We start from the raw sequence: 24,710 nt of genomic DNA, 5'->3' as shown, positions 1-24,710 counted from the left end.
TCCCCACCAACATGAATATATATGACAGCTGATCGTACATCGTACGTTTTTATCACGATTTGCGAGGTGTGAAAATAAATAACATATTCTTATCTATTTCGCAACATGGCTAGTAGAGACAGAGATGCAGGAAGAAAGTATGTGTGCCTCTGATAAATTGAAGAAAAAAAGAAAGAGAAGAAATTATGGAAAAACAGAGGAACTCCCTTGCAAAATTTTTAAAAACTGAAAATGTGCAACAAACTGAAGAAACGCATAAGTCACAGTTACTGGAAAATCAAACTCGCGGAAATGAAATTATGCCGTGCGACATCCACGAAAATGATCCTGATCATCATAAAGCCAGCTCTCGTCCTAATGAAGAGGAAAGCGATGATAAGAAAACTGTAGAATGGAAAGATAATCATGAAGCAGAGGGAAACGTACAGACGGAGGATTTTTTGTCAGTGTCGAACAAAGAACAAGATGAATTATTTAGAGGACCGCAGCTTCAAGAGAATCATCAAAGTGACGAAGACGAAAATGTTAATATCAATGATCCTGGTACTTGGCCTGAAATTATAACTGATAAATTTAGAATGGCTATCATACGAATGGCTATCATACATCATATAATTAACAAATGGGGAACGTCAAGAACAAAGGTGGTTACTCTACTCAAAGTACAAAGATGCCACATTGTATTATGCGTGTAAGTTATTCTCTTCAAATACCACTTCTCTATGTTTAACTGGACTTAACAATTGGGTACATTTAAGTCTGTCCATAAAGATTGGGTACATAAATAATTTGAAACTTGGAAACACTATTGACAAAGAACATGAAAAAATAATTAAAAACGAAACAGCATTTAAAATGTTCTTGTGAATGAATAGTGGCTGCAATTTTATATTTATCAGAGCATAATTTGGCATTCAGGGGCAGTAGCAATGCTTTATATAAACCGCACAACGGTAATTTCTTAAGTCTCATAGAATTACTTGCAAGATTTTACCCAATCGTGAAACAACATTGGATAGGTGCGTAGAATCAGGGCACCTCCGTAGCCAGGTGGGCAGGAGCGGCAGCGTGTAGCACATGCTTCTTGATTAGACCGGGGTTCGAGCCCGTGACCACCAAATATGGAGGATGTGGAAAGGTCAGGGAATGACCACCGCATATCCTCGGAGCAACATGGCCTTAGTTGCTAATGCTCCTAAAAAACCAAATAACAACAACGAATCAGCATCACGTTCCTATTTATCTCATAGAATACAAGATGAACTGATTTCTGCTTTGGCTAAAAAAGTTAGAAAGGAAATAATAAATACAGTTAAGAAAGCTAAGTATTTCACAATTTTATTAGATTGCACTCCAGACATAAGCCAAGAACAATTATCTGTTATTTTAAGATATGTTAAATTAGATAACTCTGAAAGTGATGTGAGTATACAAGAACGATTTATTTGTTTTGAAACAGTAAAAGACTCGACAGGAAAAGGGGTTATCAGCTAAAATTGAAAGCATATTAGAAAAGGAGGAATTAGATTTAGGGAACTGTTGAGGACAGGGGTACGATAATGGAGCTCATATGAGAGGTTTATATAAAGGTGTGCAAGCACTTATCCTGCAAAAGAATTCCAAAGCACAGTATATGGTATATGCCCTGCGGAAGTCATAATTTGAATTTGGTTCTTGGAGACAATTCAAAATCATCTCTTGCAAATTCATTTTTTGGGACTTTACAAAACATAATATTTTTGCAAGTTCTGTGATAAGCTGGGATATATTAAAAAATCATGTCAAACATCTTACTCCAAAACCACTGTCAGAAACGAGGTGGGAATGTCGCCTCGAAAGTGTGAAATCTGTGAGATACCAAGTATCACAACTTTCTCTAGCTTTGAAATACCTTTATGAACATACCAGTGACATGAAAACAAAATCCGATCAATCGAAAATAAACTTACTTCATTTGAATTTTTATTAAGTTTGGTCATTTGGTATGACATACTGAATGAAGTAAATATTGTGAGCAAGATGTTTCAAAATTCAAATATAGATATCGGGTACTGCAAATTCACATTTAAAAGGCCTTTTAAAATTTTTTGAACAGTGTCATGAATCGGGATTCAAATCTTCTTTAATAACTGCAAAGGAAATAGCTGAAGAATTACAAGTGACAACATCTGAATTTAAGAATCAAAGAACTGGACGAAAAACAAAGAAATTTTGTTATGAAGGAACCGATCAGCCTATTTCATCAGGTGAAGAATATTTCAGAATTCAATATTTTATAGTCATAATCGATAGCCCAATTATTTCTTTTAAGAAAAGATTCGAAATTTATCACGAACATGAGACATCATATGGTTTTTTATATAATTCGGATAATATTCAAAAACTGACTAAAAACGATCTTCTTAATTGTTGCAAAGACTTAAATGCGACCTTGCAAGATTGCATTGATTTATTTAATGAAATAAATATTTGTCGTCGCATTTTGTCTTCCAGGATCACAATATTACAAATACAGTCCGTTCCGGTTATTTGGGACACATTGGGACTAATGCATTTTGGCCCGATTAAGCGGCTGCCCCAATTATCCGAAGGTTCACGTAAATAATTAAAAATACAATTTATCCCCCCCCCCTTTACAACTGATTCAGTGTACAATCAAATCACGTTACAACAAACTCCTACCATAGTAAAGTACCGTTCACTATACGATGTGTAGTAAGCACCGGTCATTGTGATCACGTTTGTGAACTGAATTTTAATTCTATTAAACAGCGATTCTAATTAGAGAAAATAGGAGGAATATTATCCACAGGCTGAAAAAGCAAAGATATATTAAGCACAAATTTACCCTTTATTACCTTACCAATTAAAAAATTAAATAATACGTGAAAATCAGAAGAATATGCGTGATAATCGGAATAATTAATATGTACTGTAATATGTACATACAAACTAGTTGACATTTCTGTTCACTGACATTTGTGGGTGGGGGTTAAAATTTAAAACAGTAAAAAGATAAGCAATCAATAACAAAGAACATGGCACACACAAATTGCAAGTAACACAATATGCGCAAGTGAGAACGGAGTAACAAGTTACAAAGCTTTAAAAATAGGAATGAAGAGACGATCTGAAAATTAATTTTTTTTTATATGATTGAAGATTTCATGGAAGTGTAAACACATTTCAACATAATAACCCACAGAATTCCAGTTGTCGGTATTATTGAAAATTCAATAAGATTGATTTTTTTTTTTTTTTTTTTTGATTTGGTAGTTGTTGGCGCATCGGCTTCTGTGGCCATATTGCACCTCCCAAGGTTTTTGCAGTACTTTGATCCAAGCCCGAGGCGGGAATCGAACCCGCGACCTTTGGGTTGCCGGGCAGGTACTTTACCCACTCGGCTAGCCCGGTCGGCAATAAGATTGAGTTTACTATCCATTTATGATAGGTTTCACTAACAGAAAAGCCCGATAAACAGGTGACTGCTAATTGTTTTTGTTTTATGGTTGTGACCTCCACAATTTCGACCGAACCACGTGGTACCGTCGGAGACAATCGTAGGGTAATCTCCAGTGCTGCGGTCTCCTGGCCTGATTAAACGGCATGCTGTCCCAATTAAGCGAAGTAAGCCCTGGCTATTTTCCCGATTGGTTTCTGTTTTTTTAAGATTTGCCCCAAATAAACGGCTGCCCCGATTAACCGGTGGTGCAAATAACTGGAATGCACTGTATTACAATATTTACTGAAAAATAATTTATTTGAATTGTATCCAAATTTTGTTACTGTTCTGAAAATTATATTAACCTTACCAATTACCATCGCATCTGCAGAAAGATCTTTCTCAAGATTGAAAATGTAAAAAATTACTTGAGATCTAGCATTAAGTCAAGAACGATTTACCTCCTTAGCCATTTTATCTATCAAATCCGAAATAGCCAGAAAACTAAATTATGATGATATTATCAACGAATTTGCTATAAAACATGTAAGAAAATGAAACAAAAATCACATATTATGATCTTATTCGATTAAGTCACATACCAAATTGTATTTTATAAGTATATGAAGCATTATTTTTCTTATTTGATTTATTAAAGATTTTTTTGTGATTGAAATTTTGAAATGTTAATTTTATTAAAATAATTTAATTATTTATCATTTTCATGTAATCCTTACTAAACCAATTTGTGCAATGTAATAAATATCAAAATGCAATAAATTATTTTGTTGTACGAAATTTGTATCAAGGCCCCACAAGTCAACTTCGCACCAGGCCCCACTTTTGTTTGGGCTGGCCCTGTATATCAGCAATGGTGACATAAAGCAATGCTACAATTAATGGGAAAAGATAACAATCAAGATTCAGAATATATATATTTCAGACATTTAATCCTTTTCTTAGCTCATAGTTTAAAGCTAAAAAGACAACTACATTTTTCTCAATAGCTTTATCTTAAAACAATAACAATATGCATGCAAATAAACAGGAGTTTAGGCCTCATAAACAGTAAAGGGGTTTTCTTTTTCTATTTCTGATGAGGATACATAATGGAAGCTACAAATCCTTCACACTATAAAAACATTTTAATGAGAAAGGATTAAAAATAAGAACATAAATGCTGTGTAATTTTACGAAGACTAATTTTTAACCTGCAAAACACACACACACGCGCAATAAAATTATTTTTTTTGCACACCCCTTGAGAGCAATTTCCATTGCTCTCAAGGGAGTGCAATGGAAAAATCACTGAATATTTGCAGAATGAAATGTCAGTAATAACTACAGGCTATTAAAAATGCTGGAAAAAAAGTTTTTAAGACTATAGTTTGTTTACATCACCCTTTGGGAGGAAGCATTCCTCAAACAATCCAGCTAGAAATCATTAGCAGTTATTTGTAAAAAACTCTTGCCACCAAATCGTACCTAAAAATTACTTACAGGAAACTGTAATTGTACTTTGCCTCTAGCCTCACCGCTGATATAAATTTTTCTATTATTGATTTCTTACTGTGAATAGCCCTTCAGAAGTATCCTATTGTTTCTATAGCTGCTTTCCTGTAGTGAATTCTGATGACGAAGCCACTGCAGGTTTCCAGCATACACTGTTCCATAATATATATGCACTTCTTGATTAGACCGGGGTTTGAGCCCGTGACCACCAAATACGGAGAATGCTGAAAGGTCGGGAAATGACCACCACATTTCCTGGAGCAATATGGCCTTAGTTGCTAATGCTCTTAAAAAAAAATAAATAAATAAATAACCATAATATATATGTATTGACTCTTCCTGTTTCTCTCCAATGTAAGAGAACCAGTGATATGTCTTTTATATATCTTATTATTATATTATATTATAAAAGAGATATATCTCTTTTCATTTCTGCAATGATATTTCTCGTCTTAGATCTTACCTGTATCTTAGCTTCAATGCCACTGTTGTCTTAAATGAGAGTTTATATTTTTATGTTACTAGTTACAATTATGTACATTAACTGAATACTCAGTATCACTTTCCAGTCCTATGTTTGCACGTGCTTTGCACTTCCAGAAATATGGATGCAGTTTTTTTTTGCCAATGATTATGTTTATCAAACTTTTTAGCCTTGCAGTCTTGTTAATTCTCATATGCCATTATTTTGACTATAGTCACTGTGTGCTACAGTTTCATTCTTGAGTATAATGACTTTGCATCTTGCCAATATATTCTATTCCTGCTTTGGTAGAGATTATAATTGAATTTAACAAATTTCAGTGATTGTGACTGCTTTATTTATTTAGAGAGAGAGAGAGAGAGAGAGAAAACAGGCTACAACTTGGAAGGGAAGCATTTCCAGACCTATGTCCATATGAACCTTTTTGCTCTTCATGCTCAGTAGAACGTGTTCTCAAAGCTTAATGAGACCTTTCAAAAACAGCTTATACAAACACGGTGTCTATCAAAGAACAAGAGTGTTGCAATAAAATAAATATAATAAAATATTTCATACCTTAAAAGTTATCCCCTTCAAAATAATTGCCTTGGGCTTGCACACACTGTTCCGTATGTTTCTTCCAAGCACAGAAATATTCCTGGAAGTCATCTTCTGTAAGCCCTTTTAACACTTCAGTCATTTTTTCTGAATGTCTTCAATGGACTGAAAATAGGTTGAGTTCTCTTAAGTACATTTTGAAGTTTAGGGAAGAGAAAAAGTCACAAGGGGTCAGGCAAGTGATTTGTTTTTTGGCCAGAAACTGGCAAACGGAGAGTGATGGAGCATCCAACCATTCTTTTACAATTCAGGTCTCTTTGAATTTTTTCAAGCAACCTTGTCAGAACTTCGATGTAGTATGTTTGATTGACAGTCTGATTTGGTGGGATGCACTCAGCCATAATAATTCCTTTATATATAAAAGAAAAGAAGAAGCATGGTTTTCATTTTTGACATTCTTGCTTTTTTTTTTCTTTTTGGTCTGGGGGATTGTTTCCTTTTCTGTAGACAGTGTTAGTTTTTGGGTTTTACTGGAATGGCCAACTTTCATCTCATGTAATTACAGTACTCAGGAAGTTTAACTCTATTTCAATTTTTTTAAAAAAAACTTCACAAACATGGAGTCTTCTCATTCTTTGAAAATTATTCAAAAATTTTGGCACCATCTTGGCACATTCACTTTTCTCATGCCCATTTCAGTTAAAATTTGTTTCTTTGTCCATACTGCGTTCTGATACAGCTATTCTAATGCTTAAAAGACAATCACATCTTATCAATGTCCTTATCTGGTCCACATTTTCATAGATAACAGACGACCTGGTCATTCATAGTCTTCCACATTCTCTTTTCCTTCTAAAAATCTTTTATGCCATTCAAGCATGCAAACTCTTGACAAAGTATCTTCCTCATATACTGATGTAACAACTAATAATTTTCAGTTGGAGCTTTCTTTAGGTTTGTTAAAAATTTGAGATTGATTCTTCCAACAAACTGCAAAAACAAGTTACGAAACCTGTCTCTCTGCAAACCGAATGAGCAGGTTTGGTTTGGTTTGTTTGGATTTTTTTGGCGCATTAGCAGCTAAGGCTATAATGTGCCAAGACTAGGTAATATTTAAGAAATTTAAACTCTCGGTGACCTAATTAGTAAGGCCACCATGTCCAGATATATAATAACGAAGATATAAAAAATAAATCAATAAAGATGTAACAATAACATAAATTTTAAATACAATTAAAAACTTTTATTGATTTAAAATAGCTAAAAACAGCAGACACGTTGTCATTGTCGGACAAAATCTGACTGAGTGTATACAGCTCAGTCAGATGATTAAAAGCGGTAAAACGGATATTGCTAAAATCTGGACAGTCAATTAAAAGGTGTCTGATTGTTAAAATTGTGCCACAGGACACACACACATAGGAGGGTCATCAGTCCTCAGCAAAAACGAATGAGTTAAATGACTGTGTTCTATGCGGGTCCGGGCGAGAACAACTTCCTCCTTACGATTCCTGTGCAGACTAGACTGCCACGGTTCAATTACAGGCTTTATATGATATAATTTATTCGCAGTCTGTCTATTCCACGAGTCCTGCCATTGGGAGTGTATGTTTTGGTGTATTATTTGCCTGTAGTCTGTATAGGGGACTGACAGGCAGCAGTTATTATTGGGAATTGCTGATTTGGCTGCGGCGTCAGCCAAATCGTTTCCCCTAATCCCAATGTGGCTGGGAATCCAGCAGAAGCGGATATCATATTCACGTCCACAGAGGAAGTGAATCTTCTGCTGAATACTAGACAGAACTGGATGAGGATTATATCTCACAGATATTAAAGCCTGTAACATGCTCAGAGAGTCGGAGTATAAAATGAACCGTTGGTATTGGCATTCACTAATGTGATCCAAGGCTAACTAACTCTATAGCGTGCAGCTCTGCAGTAAATATGCTGCATTCAGAGGGAATCTGCTCCGATGTAGAGCTGCCTGTAAAGACAGCAGATCCCGCATATGATTCTGACTTCGAACCGTCTGTGTAGACTGGCGCGAAGTCGGAATATTCAGTTCGGTGTGCTGAATGAAGCTGCAGGTAGACAGATGATGGAGTGTCCGACTTTCCCCAATTTCTAAGAGAGAAGTCACATGCCGGGATATGAGCATGCCAGGGTGGAAAGGGTTGCTTTGGTGTTTGGGCAGCCTTGTCTACCTTGATATTAAGTTCTTTGAGTAGCTCTTGGAGACGAATACCAAAAGGACGATTGACAGTCTTACGGGTATTGTATAAATTTTCCCATCGTGGCTCAAAAACGAATGGCCACGTAGGATGGTCTGGCAGGGATTTCAGTTTTAAAGCGTACTTTAAAGACAACTGCTTACGTCGAAGCGATAACGGTCGTTCGTTTGCTTCGACATATAAGCTCTGGACAGGAGATGTGCGATATGCTCCAGTAGCTATACATAGGGCCTGATGATGGAGGGGTCCAGCCATCGCAGGACACTGTCTCTGGCTGAGGAATATACCTGGGACCCATAATCTAGTTTGGATCGCACAAGTGCACGGTAAAGCCGAAGAAGGGTACATTGGTCTGCTCCCCAAGATGTAGAGGAGAGCGAGCGGAGAATATTAAGACCACGTGTGCACTTTGTGCAGAGTTGACGAATATGATCCAAAAAGGTCAGTTTTTTTTCAAATATGAGTCCCAAGAATTTTATGTCCGCTGCTACTGGAATAGCATATTGCCCAAGCCTTAATTCGGATTCAGGATGAAGATTCCGCTTACGACAAAAGTGTATGCAAACGGTCTTCTCCGGCGAGAACCTGAAGCCATTAGCAAGTGCCCAGGAATTCAGATTATCAATGGCTTTCTGCAGTTGTCTTTCAATAACCCTCATGTTGCACGACTGACAAAAAATGCTAAAGTCATCAACATAGAGGGCACTGTTTACAGTTGGAGGAAGTTGTTCTGTGATTGAATTTATTTTGATGGCAAAAAGCGTGACACTTAATACTGATCCTTGTGGTACTCCCTCCTCTTGGCTGAAGGAAGGAAGGAGAGAGTGAGGATCCCACGCAAACTTGGAAAGATCGATTGGCTAAAAAGTTTTTAATAAAAATTGGGAGTTGCCCCCTAAGACCAAGGCTATGAAGATCTTTTAAGATGCCAAATTTCCAAGTTGTGTCATACGCTTTCTCCATGTCAAAGAACACCGACACCAAGTGTTCGCGTTTTAGGAAAGCATCCCGGATGGATGCTTCCAATCTAATAAGATGGTCCAAAGTGGACTGGTTCCTTCAGAAGCCGCACTGGATGTTGGAGAGAAGGTCATTTGATTCTAGATACCATATTAAACGAGAATTAACCATTCTCTCCAGGATTTTGCACAGACAGCTAGTCAGAGCAATAGGACGATAATTGGTGGTGACTTTTGGATCCTTTCCTGGCTTAGGAAAGGGGAAGAACGATTGCCTTTCACCAGGAGTCCGGCAACTGCCCTTCAATAAAGATTCTGTTATGCAGAAGGAGCAGACAATCCATAGATTTTGGTGAAAGATGTTTAATCATTTCATAATGGATGCCATCTGGTCCAACAGCACTTGCTTTGGAAAGAGTGAGGGCTCTTTTCAGTTCCTCTATAGTGAATGCCCCGTTTTAGGGATAGAGGCCCTGGGACTTAAAATGAAGTGCCTGTTTTTCGATTTTCTGTTTCAGAACCAGGAACTCTGGGGAATACGAAGATGTTGCGGAGATGTTAGAGAATGTTTCCCCAAGAGCATTGGCTATTGCAGTTGGATCTGCAATAGTGCATCCATTATAATCTAGGATTGAAGAAGGGTGGGGTGTATATTTTCCCTTCATTTTCCGGATTTTATCCCAGACTACCTTAGAGTTGGTAGACTGGTTAATAGATTATGTAAAACGGATCCACGATTCCTTTTGACTCTGACGACGGATGTAGCGTGCTTTGGCTCGTGCGCGTTTGAAGGCTATAAGGTTGTTCGTGGTAGGATATCGGCGAAATATCCCCCATGCTTTGTTTTGAGCCTTTTTTGCTGTTGTGCATTGTATATTCCACCAAGGTTTGGGAAATGGTGGAAACCGGGCAGATGTTTTTGGGACAGCATTAGCAGCTGCTTGGACAATGATTTCTGTGATGTACTTTACTGAGTCATTGATAGGCTCCCGACTGACTGTACTGAGGTCAAAATTTGCCTGATGTTGGAAGGCATTCCAGTCACCCTGATCAAGCTTCCACCGTGGTAACCTAAAAGGAAGACATGGTCTCCCACTGTGTAACAAGGTTATCACTTCCGTATGGATTCTCCTCCACTTCCCAAGTGAGTGAAGGGAGTAGAGAAGGGGAGCAGATAGAGAGATCAATGGTAGAAAAAGTACGGGTAGGCATGTGGAAGAAGGTGTTTGTTCCAGTATTTAGAAGGGAAAGGTCATTGTCATTGAGCATACGCTCTATGACTCGTCCCCTTCCGTTGATGTTAGCACTACCCCACAGGGTAGTATGTCCATTCATATCCCCGAGAAGTAAGTAAGGGGGAGGCAACTGCGTTACAAGATCATCAAGGTCTTCCTGGGGGATGTCAGTCCCAGGTGGCAAATAAAGAGAGCAAACTGTTAATATAAATCCCACCGAAAGGCAAATTGCAACAGCTTCCATGCTAGTTGTAATTAGCAAGGGCTGAACTGGGGTCTGATTGCCGCCAAGGATAGCCACTCCTCCATGAGCAGAGCCATCTGCAATTCTATCCTTTCGAAAAATTGTGATGTTGTGCATGGTGGGATCGTCATTTGCCTTTAGATATGTCTCCTGCAAGCAAAAGCAAACTGGCTCGTGCTTTTGCAGGAGGGCCTTGATGTCATCAATATTTCGCCGGAATCCACGACAATTCCATTGTAGGAATTTAGCCATTATTTTGGCTTGGTGGGTCCATCAGGCGGCTTCCGAGGTGCTGAGGGCTTACTTTTATCAGTCTTGGGTTTATCTTTTTTGGGGAAGAATGGATGCTGTCCCGTGTCCATTTCTTCCTCCGCAAAGAGTTCCAAGACTGAATCTTCGGGTACCTCTTTCTGCTCGACATCCATGTTTTCTTGGGTACTAGGGGGGACCTCCCCTTTCTTATTCTTTTCTTTCATAATTTCCTTTGTTGCTTGTGGAGCATTAGGAGGTACTGATATAGGAGTGGCAGCTGATTGGTTTTTCTGTGCAGGTTTTTGAGAACTTAAAAGATAACGCGCGATGGGAGTGAAAGACTCCTTTGGAGGAATGGTCATGTCCGTCTGAGTTCCAACGGAACATCTCCCTGCTACCTTCTGGGTGTAGGTAGGTTTGTTGATATTCAGGGGTTTCACCGATTTCCTTGCCTCCTGGTATGATATATTTAGCTCTGCCTTCAGCCGTTGAATTTCTTTTTCTTCTTTCCACCTCTGGCATGCTCGTGAGTAGGCCGGGTGTTCGCCTTCACAGTTAATACAGGTGGGTTTTGCGGCTGAACATGCTGTTGTTTTGTGGTCCTTTGCACCGCATCAAGCACATGCAAGGACTCCACGGCAGGCCATTTGAGAGTGTCCATACTTCTGGCATTTAAAACACCGTAAAGGGTTCGGAATGTATGGACACACTGAACAATTTGATGTATCCAGCTTTAATCTCATCGGGAGGTTTAGGAGAGTTAAGTCAGGATAACGCTCCTGGTTTTAACAAGTTTTCCATCCCTTTGCGCAGTAATTCTCTTGACGGCAATAACTCCCTGTGGTTTTAATTCGGAGCAGATTTCCTCCTCGGTTACGTCGAGAAGGTCCCACTCCGAAATGACACCTCTCAATGAATTGAGTGTTCTGTGTGGTGTCACTGTTATAGGTATTCCTCCGATTGATGTTGTTCAGAGTAGATGTTCAGATTGCCTGTCATTTTTAGTTTCAATTAAAAGGTCTCCAGAACAAAGCCTCTTAACTGATTTGGGTGAACCTGCTAACCCATCTAACCCTTTTTGAATAAAAAAGGGCGACATTTTACCAATCTGTGTTTCATTGGTAGAATGCATGATTAAGAACCTTGGGACAGGTCCTGATGGTAATTCGGTTCGCTGCTTCTTTTTAGCAATAATGCTATCTGTATCTTTTTCATTGATTTCTGATAGAGACCGGGTTGGGGCCCCTGAAGAAGTAAGTTTATCAGGATTCATATAGTTTTTAAATTGTTCAGTGCCTGGGCTCCCCACCCACCACGAAGCCCAAAGGGACGCCCAATACCCGGCATGCAATAAATGCGCTCAGGAGTGGAACGCCAGGGCTACCCAGACACTATACCCGCACCGCCGCCAGCCTGAATCCTGTCCCTCGGACCACGAGGGTAGAGGCTTGGCATTGACACGGTTGACCCTCGCAGGCGAGCCTACTAACCGATTGATCCTAGCCGGGCCTTCCAGGACCACCCGTCTTGTCGAAGCAGGGGCCGAAGTGGTGTATTGAAGCTGGGCCCCTCAACCACCAGGATCCCCATTTCCGAATTTCCACGGGTCGCAGCGCACGGCAAACACGCCAGATTCCATTGATGTAAGCCTGGAACCTGGGCTGTGGGCGTTGGATCCCAGTGATGCTAGTCTGGAAGTCCAGCAGCGTCAATGGGAGGTCCCCTCACCACGTACAGGTGCCCATGTCGAGGGGCCGAATGAGCAGGTCAGAACAACTTGGAAGAAAACTAGGGAAAGGTTCAAGGTCAACTGATGTGCTTGTTTCACAGGTGGCACTTGGTGTGTATGTGCAGTCTTGTTATTTAATAGTCTCACCTCATACACGAGTTGGGTTCTATGTCAGCTTACCAAAAAGAGATGCGTACCAAGAAGGAAGTAAATTACCAAAAACCCTTTGACAAATTCAATTAAATATCAAAAATAACATCACGTAAATTTAATATTAATAAAGTACACAGGTTAAGCATTTAATTTGCAGAATGGTAGCATAACCATACAACCACTCCAAGAATATGCTGATACAGTTGCAACAAATGCAGTCTGATATGCTGTCTGGTAGCTGGAAAGTAACCTTAAATTATGTGCTGTAAGTATTAACAGTTTTGTAAGCTGCATAATGGAAGATATGAATACTGAGCAATGTTTTGTTATACACTATTGGTAAAGTGTATATATACACTTTACTGCCTATTGTGTTTGATGTGGTTTAAAGAACACTGCAATTTTCATGTCGCATACAGGTGCATTAAAGAAGGTTGAAAATCTGTGGCTGGACAGCACAGGAATTCCACTGCTTCAGAGCAAATTTCAAAACTCAGGAGATTTGCACTCCTTCAGTTAAGCAGAATACACTGCATTTTGAATAACCTGATATCAAATTAAATGGTATTAACAATATAAATGTTAATGTACTGTAAAAAAAAAAAAAGTATGCATTTCTTTCTTACCACAAGCACCAATCCAGATGGCCTTTGAATTTACTTAAGCTGCTGGCCTCAACTAATCAAGGAAACAAATTATTCCAACAAATAACAACTCATTGCTCTTCTCTCCTTAATTTGAATTCATGCTCTACTAGTTCTAGTGACATTTAATATCATAAAAATTTCATCTTCGTTCATTAGCCACTCCCTCTCAGTCGTATAAACCTCCATCAGTTCTATGACAGCTGGTCAATGCTACCCATCTCAAGAAATGTCAAATTTTAAGAACAGCAGGAGTAAATAAGTTGAGTCGGCCAATATGCAACATATCATGATTAAAGAGTAATTAAAAAAATAGAACACTATTATACCAATGATTTCTGTATTAAGATATTTAATGAAATTTAACTACAATAATAAATTATTCACCTTAATACAAACAGGATGCAATTCAAAACACAATTAAATCATGTTCTGAGGTGGATATATAAAAATCACAGCAAAGAAGTTAATTACAGTTGAGAAAAAAATGGTATAAAATGCCTCTATTATATTCCCTGTTCTGGGGAATATAATAGAGGCAATGTATTTGCATCCTATTGTATATTCCCTGCCTGTTGCATCCTGTGGTATATTCCGTTTTCAGGGAATATACAACAGGATGGGGTTAGTGGAAGACCCACAGCTGTGGGGGAGGACTTAAGATTTATGATCATTTTATGATAACCAAAAAGTTACACAAATCAGACATTTTACTGCCTATAACTTGCAGCAACCTAACCTGATGTTGGAAGGTCCACAGCACTCATCGACACTACAGCCTTCAGAAGGTGGAAAGTTACTATAATGATAATAATGTGAATTAATTGGTTCTGCTTCATGTGAATTAACTGCTTCCCAAACTTTGAAAAATGATCATTTTTGCTGTATTTTAACCCTCAAATCATTTAATGGTGGAAACAGAAATACCCATCAGATCTGCAACTAGAAATTTTTATAGGCAATTTATACAGATGATTTTTATTTAACATAGACAACACGTTCTGAGAAACTCTGCACAACTTTGTGGATAGTCCATTGTGGGCCACAACAAACACATCATCAAAATTGTAAATCTAATGACTCCAAATAGGTAATGCTGTACATGTTTTTAGTACAGTAAAAGTAAGAAGTATACCAAAAATAAAATACAATGCATACACAGTCCTTGAGATTGATGTGCTGGGGATCTCTCTCTCTCTCTCTCTCTCTCTCTCGACAATATCAAGTTACACTATATTCTGACAATGACATGCTGCAATCCACTCATTATTTATTCATAATATATTTCTAAAATTACCTTCACCATTAAATGACAATTCAAACTTGCCCATTTTTGTAACTGTAATTGGAAATAGTGACAGTTATTATATATTATTATTTTATTTCCATTTGTTTTTTAATTTTATATTTGAAAAAAAAAAATAATAGCTTACTGTCATTTTTTCCTTCTCTTTTCAGGTGCTCATTCTCGCATTCACTTCCAAGTGCACGATCTGGTTTTGGTATACGATTTTATTGGCACATTAGCAGCAAGGGCTATTATGTGACGAGACAAGGGTTATAGCATTTAAAAATAGGTTCTGGTAACCTTTTAATATCTGACAATGAGGTTACTTGGTCAAAACATTATGTAAGTATATGTTTAAAAGGCGATATATATTTCTAAAAAATATGCCTTATTTTATAAATATGTACATAAATTAATAAGTCGTAAAAATGAAAAACAGCTGACACATTGTCATTGTCGGATAAAATCTGACTGAGTGTATAAGGCTCAGTTAGATGGTTAAAAGCAGTAAAACATGTCATTAAAATCTATGCACGTAATTAAAATGTCTGAGAGATAAAACTGCATCACAAGATTCACACATAGGAGGGTCATCAGCCCTCAGCAAATATGAATGTCAGATGACTGTGTCCCATGCAAGTTTGAGCAAAAACAACTTCCTCTTTACAATTCCTGCACAGCCTAGACTGCCACAGTTCAATTACAGGCTTTATCTGATGTAATTTATTTGTAGTTTGTCTATCCCACAAATTCTGCCACTGGGAGTGTACCTTGTATTATTTTTCTGTAGTCTGTACAGGAGACAATTGTCGTTAATAATTACAAGCAGTAATTATTAACGAGAATTGCTGATTTAAATGCTTTGGCTGCAGTGTCAGCCAAATCATTCCCCCTAATCCCAATGTGGCTAGGAATCCAGGAGAAGTAGATATCATATTCACGTTCATGGAGAAAGCGTGGATCTTCTACTGAACTCGAGACAGAACTGGATGAGGATTATATCTCACCGATAATAAAACCTAAAAGAATCAAAATATAAAATGAACCACTGGTACTGACAAGTACTAATGTGATTCAAGGCTAACTCTATAGCATGCAGCTCTGCAGTAAATATGCTGAATTCAGAGACAATCTGCTCAGAAAAAGTGGTGTCCAGAAAGACAGCAGGAGACACTACACGTGATTCTGACTTCAAGCCATCTGTGTAGACTGGTGCAAAATCAGAATGTTCAGTTCACTCTGCTGAATAGAGCTGCAGGTAGACAGATTGAGTATCAGACTCTCTCCAGCTTTTAAGGGAAAAGTCACATGCTAGGGTGAACCACTTCCATGTGCATATATCAATTCAATTGGAGTAAAATTGTTTTGACCTGCACCATGTAAAAACATGCAGGACCATTCCATCCATAAATGAAATGCACTTTGGTGGACAATAATAAGTGCTGCAGTCACCAAGCAATTTCAGGTGAAGTTCTGATCTTGCAAAGTTTCATGACATTACACAGACCTGAAGTGCTAGTGCTGTAAGTAAATATTTACTTTAATAATAAGAGTACAAAACAACTGGAGGCTCAAAGTCATCCCCACTCCATACTCACAATGGAGTGAGTGAAGAGAGGAAAGCATAGAGAATGCCCCTTGAGGCTCTGTATTCACTGCTCAGTTTGCACAGTTTGAAATACTTTGAAAGACTAGCAGTGTTGAACAATTTCCTCAATAGATTTGCTTCCATCATGACCAGTTGTGATAAAGGATTTGATTGTTTTGCAATCAAAGTTTAGCTTGAAATCACAAGCAGTGGTACCTCAATATAAGAAGATGTTGAAAGACAGTTGTATTATGTTAACAGGCTAGAAGTTGGCTGTTAGTAACATGCTGCAGAAATGAATACTAAAGGTGTTAGTGCAGTGGGGAAAAAAAAAAAAAACTAACAGCAATTAATAAGTCATAAAGCAAGATCATAAAGTCAGTTTAGTCTTTTGGTGTTTTTGTGTTGATGTAACAGCAAGATAAAGTAGGTTGCAGAACAGATGTGCAGAAATTTGCTTTCAGCCAGGGAGTAACATCGTTTGAATAAACCTCCATTTGGTATTGTGGTAATGGATAATTTAAGTAAATTTGAAGAGAATTAAGACAAATTATTAGAGGATTGTAAGATGAGGTTGGTAGTTCCCCCCCCCCCCACACACACACACCACCTTTATTTGGCTGGTGTTGTATAAGCTTGCTTCCTTGCATCATTTTACACTACTAATACTAAGTTCACAGTCACCAAAAAAGCAGAGGAGAACACATCACGAAAATAAATTTTCTGTTTATACTCTGGGATGACCAAACGGTCACAGGAGTTCACAAGATAGACAGAATACAAGAAACAGCACCGTATTCAGCGGTCACGGGCTTGAACCCCGGTCACTCAAGGCACGTATACTTATGCACCCGCGCGCCTGACCACTAGGCTACGGCACCTGTATGATTGTTATATTCTATGAATAATAAACATATTCTAAACTCTGCACAGGTGAAAGCACTTTCATTTCATATCATTTTGATCAAGATAATCTGTGCAGTATGCTGTTCCACCAATATATTACACCGAAAATCCCTACTGATAAGGAGCTAGTGGGTAAGTGAAAGTCACAGACAGCCTCTTAATTTTACTTCTTTAGTTGCAATTATAATAAAATTTACATAACACAAATGCTGAAATTTTATAAATAATCTGATAGAAACCTTCAATTACCTTACGGTTCATCAAAACCTCAACATCATTTTCTGTAAATCCTGCCTGATGGATAAGTGAAGAGTATTCAAACTGAAGTCTAGAATAAGCTTCTAAGTGTATAACTTCTTGTTTTTTAAATAATTCTATTAACTCTTGCACAACCTTCAAAAGACTTGAAGAATCTGCAGGTTTCCAGGTACCTAGACTCTAATGGCAATTATAAAAGAGCAATGTTAAAACAATAACTGCATGAGAAAATTTTCAAAATTTTTCTTTCAAAATTTAAAAATTTTTCAGAAGTTGGAGTGTAAAATACTTCTTACATATTACTTTACACACAAACATGCACTAATTCTTGTTATGCAAATTAGATACTTGAAAGCTATCATGAACTGAAAGCTAAGAACTGGGGAGTTCAAAGAGAAACTATCAAGAAGAAGGAATCCATGAACTGAAATCCATCATGAACTAGACAAGTCACATAAAATTAAATACAGACAATTCAGATAATTTCTGATTTGCAGTGGGAATGTGTTCCAATGAACAGTGATGCATATCAAAATGATGTAAACTGGACATGGAAGAGTACTGTACATTGCACATAGAATGTAATATATATTAAGGGGAGATATGTTCCTGTCATCAATCTTTTGTATTCAGCAAACTTAATTTAGCTTCACTTAACTACCCATTAGAAAATATTAAAACAAATCAATATTAAAACAAGAAAGTGATAAAAATGCACACATATCTATTATACTGTATACAAAATTATATACTGGTATTAGCCATGCCAAATTATTCAAGTTAAGAAGCCAAGGATCTGCTTCTTACTTGTTTTGCTGCTGCTGCTTCTTCTTCTTCTTCTCTTGATACAGTTCATTATAGCAGCACAAAAGATCACGCAATCCTTGAGAGTTGCAGCTGTAATCATTCTAAATGAACAGAGCTATCCCTTTCTCAAACAAACTGAAGACTTCTGGTCATTCTCTTTCTCATGGGCTGTTTTACTTTCAGTGCTATCTGCATTTCCTTTTCTTCCTGCACTCAACCTTTGTTGTTCAAATTCAGTCAGATCTCCATTGGTCAGCTGAGCATCGTGCTATTGAAGTGTCTCCACCATATTACTTATGTTCACTTCATCAAAGCCAATCTTATTTACTAATTCTACAAAATTTCTGAAACACTCGCAAGTTATGCACTATGCCCATATGCTCCACTACACCCCAATTATCGTGGTCTGGTTTGAGTGACTTATTTCCAAGTCTGCAGTATTGTTTATAGGTTCTTAATATTGTTCCCTTCCAGAAATCCTGAAATGATGGCTGGTCCTTGCCACCAATCTCAATGATCAAATGTCACATGGTTCACTGGATATAACAGGCTTTAAACATCACTATCATCTCTTAGTTCATGTGTTGCAACAAAGGCAGTCATATTTGTTGGCATGAAAATTACTTGCAAGCCATCATTCAGTTCTACAATGTTAATATGTTGGCCAGATGTGTTGTTAAAAACAAGCAATGCCCTTTCGTTAAGATTTTGTTCCATACCCCGCTTCTTTCAAAAGGGAGAGAAGAAGCAAAAATTATCATATTTAGAATTTAAAATTGCTAATTCAGAATAAAGTGAATTGAGGACTTCCAGCGTACACCAAAATTCCATTACAGTAAATACAGTTTGAAAAAAATTTCACTATGACAAAAACAAATTTACAAAGAACTAATAATAATTAGTTCTTTGTATTTTTGATGACAAATACAGTACACTGAATTATTTCAAGGTCTACTTATGCCTAAAAATATTTTTACTGAAAAATGAGTAGCACAGTATACTGGAAATATAGGTATGGAATCATAGCTTGAAGGAAAAAGGGGGAAAAAATATATAGGAGTTTTAAAAGATACATTAAACAAATTTATTAGCATACTTCCATTTTTTTTTTTTTTTACAAATTTTTGAATGATTATCCTTTTTTTTTAACAAATGATATCCACATATGTGATCGCACTAGGGTTGAATTTCACATTAATGCAGAGGAAAAAGTCGCACATTAAAAAGAAAATTGAAATTCATTTGGGAGAAGTAACAGTAAATTGTATCTATAGTAACAAATTTCTGAACGTGCGGTATTTCTTATAATAAAATATGCTTTCAAATTGACACTGAATAAAATTATTTTTACTTCTGTATTAAATGTATTTTGCCATTTTATTTATTTATCATTGATTTTAAAGTCTATATTTAAGTAAACTAAGGCAGAAATTGGTATTTCTGTTTATTAGAAAAGTGCAACATGCTTTACTTATACAGGTTATGATTCTTTTGGAATCATTTTCAGCAATCTTAATTAGGACAAAATGTTGGTATAACAAAGATGTAGTTGGTATAACAAAGACAGATGTAGGATAGACGTGCGGAAATTTGCCTTTAGCCAGAGGGTGGTTGGTTGGTGGAACAGACTTCCATCCCTTGTCGTGGAAGTTGACAGCCTAAATAAGTTTAAGGCTCAGCTGGACAGGTATTTTGAACGAACAGAGGGGTGAAGTGGAAGTGGTTTTTTTTTTTTTGGCTGATGCTGCATAAGCTTGCTTTCTTGCATCAAATGCCTCTACTAATGCTAATGCTAAAAAGATTTGTTCGCCCTCTAGAAATTCATTGTATCGAGATTACGCTGTATTTTTCCCTTGGAGACATGGAAATATACAAAATATAAAAAGCTGATCAATACACCACAAAGGCAGTTCACGCTTCTGGCAAGAGAACATTGAGAATGGACTTTTAGAGCAGTATAGCAGCTAGATTTCACATTAGACAAATGTCTGTGTACACCATGGTGCAGCAATTAAATATATCCAAGTTCACTATTGATAATATGCTGCAAAAGTGGATGACTAAAAGGTGATACTATGATAATAAAAAATTGGGCTAGTGGCCTTGTAAAATCCAATAACATTACCATTCTACCTATATTAAGATACAAGGAGTCACAGGCAATTCTCTAAGACCTTCCACAGCTGAGGGGTACACGCCACAAATTTCTACAGTAGAGCTGCATGTCCTTGATCACTAAATCTAACACAAAGTATATGCCCTCCAGTCCACTAGGTATGTTTGTAACTAGAGAATGCCTGTGAGCACTTCTGATCAGAATACATCATCTCAAGTGTGACAAATTGTATTGTGGAAATGTTTTCACAATAGTATGGCCTATGTCTGCTGATTATTATAAGCAAGGAACTATATATGTCAAGCCCTATCTTTATGTAGTAGATAACATTGTACATCGTACAGTATAGTAATTTTATGGACCCTGCCCTTACACATTCCAATCTAATAATGTTCCCCAATGTCACACACACAGAGAATTAGAATAAAATACCATGAATATATACAATACAAGAAAGTCCTCCACAAGAAACTCACTATTCCTTTGAAGGAAGAACTGAGTGCCATACTAAAGTATTTTGTACCACAAATTGGTAGAAGCCTTCCAAAACATATTCAAGCAGTAATTAAAGCAAAAAGGTTGTTAACCCAATATTAATTTTTTTAATAAATGTATGTGGTATTCTGAACTTCATGTATTTCATTACTTAAGGTAGAGTAGAATATAATTCATAAGGAAGATAACATGTACTTATTTTTACAATATTATTTAATTTAATAAAGTATTTAATTTAAAATAAAATCATATAGTAGTTAAATTATTACATACATAAAATATCAATTTTCCAAATTAATGGTCTTTACTGAGTAAGTACAGTAATCCAATGTAATGTAATTAGACAGGACAGGAAGGGGTTATGCTATTAGTTAAGAAACACAAACTCCAAGGAAGTGAGGCCAGTCGACATCGATGGACAGTGCAGTGTCGAGTCAGTTTGGTGTGACATAAGCATTGGGTGATCAAAATTGAGAGGAGTGTGCTATAGGCTTAATGACTCTGATGAGTATAATAAGAAACTGTACAGGGAAATACAGTGGGCCAGTAAATCAGAGAGTTTTATAATGGGGGATTTTAATTTCCCAGATATTGACTGGAATTTGTGGGTTGGTCACTCACACACTAGCAGGGTTTTTGTGGATTTATTGGATGATTGTTTTCTACATCAGCATGTTCGTGAAGCAACTAGAAGGAGTAATACTTTTCATCTGATTATCAGTAGTGATTCTTCATGCATTAAGAATCTGCAGATAAAGGAACAACTAGGTGGCAGTGATCACAGTGTGCTGAAGTGGGATTTACTCAGAGGTAACTACCATCAGGGGGTAAAGGGAAGGGTTTTTGCTTTCGTAAAGGCGACTGATGGTCTGAGACAGTATTTAAATTCTATACAGTGGGACCAACTGATGTTGTTACCAACAGCAAATTCAAAATTAGCATTAGCATTAGTAGAGGCATATGATGCAAGAAAGCAAGCTTATTCAGCATCAGCCAAAAAAAAAAAAAAAAAAACAACACACACACCACTCCCATTTCACCCCTCCGTTCGTTCGAAATACATGTCCAGTTGAGCTTTAAATTTGTTTAGGCTATCAATTTCAACAACAAGTGATGGAAGTCGGTTCCACCAACCAACCAACCACCCACTGGCCAAAGGCAAATTTCCGCACATCTATCCGACATCCGTCCTTCCTCAATTTGAATTTATGCACTCTGAGGCGATTATTCTGAGCAAGATGAAGAATCCCATTGGCATTGAGCATGCTCAAACCATTCAAAGCCTTATACACCTCTATCAGATCACCTCGCCGGTGCCTAGTCTCCAGACTCTGTAATTTGCAAAACTTAAGCCTTTCTTCGTAAGAGCAACCCTTTGTTCCATTCACTAATCTTGTTGCCCTTCTCTGTACCCGTTCCAGCAGCTCTACATCCTTCTTGAAATGAGGCCTCCAGACCTGTATACAGTACTCAAGATGTGGCATAACCATTGCCTTATACAAGGGAATAATCACCTCCTTATCCCTATCATTGACAAGACACCATGAGCTACTCTTGCAGCTCGTCTGCACTGCTCAGAGAACTTCATATCTGCCTGCACAATTACCCCAAGGTCCTTTTCATTCTCCACCACTGTCAGTGTAGTACCGCAGAGTTGATACGTTGCTCTGGGGTTACTGTTTCCCATATGTAGTACTTTACATTTGTCAATGTTAAATTCATTTGCCACCTCTCAGCCCATCTGTTCAACCTTTCCAGAAACTGTTGCGGCAGCATAGCGTCAGTAGTGTCCTTAACAACCCTGCCAACCTTTGTATCATCTGAAAACTTGGACATTAAACTTGATATCCCATCATCAATATCATTCATAAACACCGAAAACAACAACGGACCCGACACTGAACCCTGATTTTTTTTTTTTTTTTTTTTTTTTTGATTTGGTAGTTATTGACGCATCGGCTTCTGTGGCCATATTGCACCTCCCAAGGTTTTTGCAGTACTTTAATCCAAGCCCGAGGCGGGAATCGAACCCGCGACCTTTGGGTTGCCGGGCAGGTACTTTACCCACTCGGCTAGCCCGGTCGGCCACTGAACCCTGAGGAACTCCACTAATAACATTAGTCCACGTTGAGCAGTGTCCATTGATTACCACTCTGTCTTCTGCCACTCAACCATCCCCTTATCCATAGCAGCAATTTGCCTCCAATGCCACACTGCTCCAATTTGTGCAGCAGTCTTCCATGTGCAACAGTATCAAAAGCCTTTCTAAGATCCAAATATATAATATAAAAGTTATTCCCTGCATCCAGTTCTTTTGTGACTACATCATAGTATCCAATCAAATTGGTCAGGCAAGACCTGCCCTTAACAAAACCATGCTGCGTCTGAGCTATAACTGAATTCTTGTCTAGATGATCCTGCAGTGCTTCTTTAACCAGTGCCTCCATTAATTTACCTGGAACAGAAGTTAAACTAACAGGTCTATAATTACTTGTGTCAGCCTTTGATCCTCCTTTGTGAATTGGGGTTACATTTGCACATCTCCAGTCTATGGGTACCTCCCCTGAGTCCAAAGAAGCACTCATAATTATGGCTAGGGGTTTGCTTACGTCCTTTGCTGCCTCCTTCAATATAACTGGATAGATCCCATCCACCCCAGGTGCCATTTTTATGTTTATCCTCAACAATCTCTCCTCCACTTTCCTTTCAGTTATTACAAAATCATCCAGCTCACTGCCAATGTTTACTTTACCTACATCATTCTCCTTCCTGAATAACTCCTCATGCGTGAATGTAGATGCAAAATACTCGTTTAGATTGTTAGCCACCTGAGCAGGATCCTCAACTGTTGAACCATCAATATCCAGTGGACCAATCTGATTCATCCCTTTCCTTCTTGAGTTTAAATATGTAAAGAACTCTTTTCTGTTTTTCTTTGCATCCTTCGCCAAGGATTTTTCGTAGTCTGCCTTTGCCTGCCTAATCTCCTTTGTGACTTGGTTACAGACCAACTTATATCTATCATAGGCTTCCATGTCACCCATTAATTTGTATGTATCCCATGCATTTTTCTTCTCTGCCACATGTCTCATTAGTTCATCTGACAACCATTTAGGCCTAAACCTTGAACAATATTTCTTAGTTGGTATGTAAAGCCTGGTAGCCTCCAAGATTAGTTCCTTGAATGCTTCCCATTTTGAGTTTGCTGTTGGTAACATCATCTGTTGGTCCCACTGTATAGAATTTAAATACTGTCTCAGACCATCATAGTCGCCTTTACGAAAACAAAAACCCTTCCCTTTACCTCTGATGGTAGTTACCTCCTTGAGTAAATCCCACTTCAACACACTGATCACTGCCACCTAGTGGTTCATTTATCTGCAGATTCTTAATGCACGAAGAATCACTACTGATAATCAGATCAAGAGTATTGCTCCCTCTTGTTGCCTCACGAACATGCTGATGTAGAAAACAATCATCCAATAAATCCACAAAAGCCTTGCTAGCGTGCGAGTGACCAACCCACAAATTCCAGTCAATATCTGGGAAATTAAAATCCCCCATTATAAGACTCTCTGATTTACTGGCCCACTCTATTTCCCTGTACAATATCTTATTATACTCATCAGAGTCATTAGGCCTATAGCACACTCCTACTCTCAATTTTGATTTCCCTATGCTTCTGTCACACCAAACTGACTCGACACTGGCCTGTCCATCGATGTCGACTGGCTTCACTTCCTTGGACTTTGTGTTTCTTAACTAATAGCATAACCCCTCCTTTCCTCCTATCCTGTCTATCCTTTCTATACACATTGTATTCCCCAAAT

At 37.8% G+C, this 24,710-nt stretch overlaps 1 protein-coding gene across 1 annotated transcript in view; it reads right to left on the bottom strand.

Annotated features, from left to right (window-relative positions):
• LOC150084768 (BRISC and BRCA1-A complex member 2-like) overlaps positions 1–24,710 on the bottom strand; it is a 95,633-nt gene that overhangs the window by 52,216 nt on the left and 18,707 nt on the right. The window contains exon 4 of the mRNA XM_090375523.1: positions 17,454–17,642. Coding sequence (XP_090231649.1) covers positions 17,454–17,642 — 189 coding nt within the window. The remainder of the gene's footprint in view (positions 1–17,453; positions 17,643–24,710) is intronic.

The sequence above is a fragment of the Mastigoproctus giganteus genome, chromosome 6 (assembly GCF_048544385.1).
Source record: "Mastigoproctus giganteus isolate SK-2022 chromosome 6, ASM4854438v1, whole genome shotgun sequence".
NCBI classification, from domain to species: domain Eukaryota; kingdom Metazoa; phylum Arthropoda; class Arachnida; order Uropygi; family Thelyphonidae; genus Mastigoproctus; species Mastigoproctus giganteus.
The sequence above is the reverse complement of the archived record's forward strand: the minus strand, read 5'-3'. Positions and strand labels throughout refer to the sequence as shown.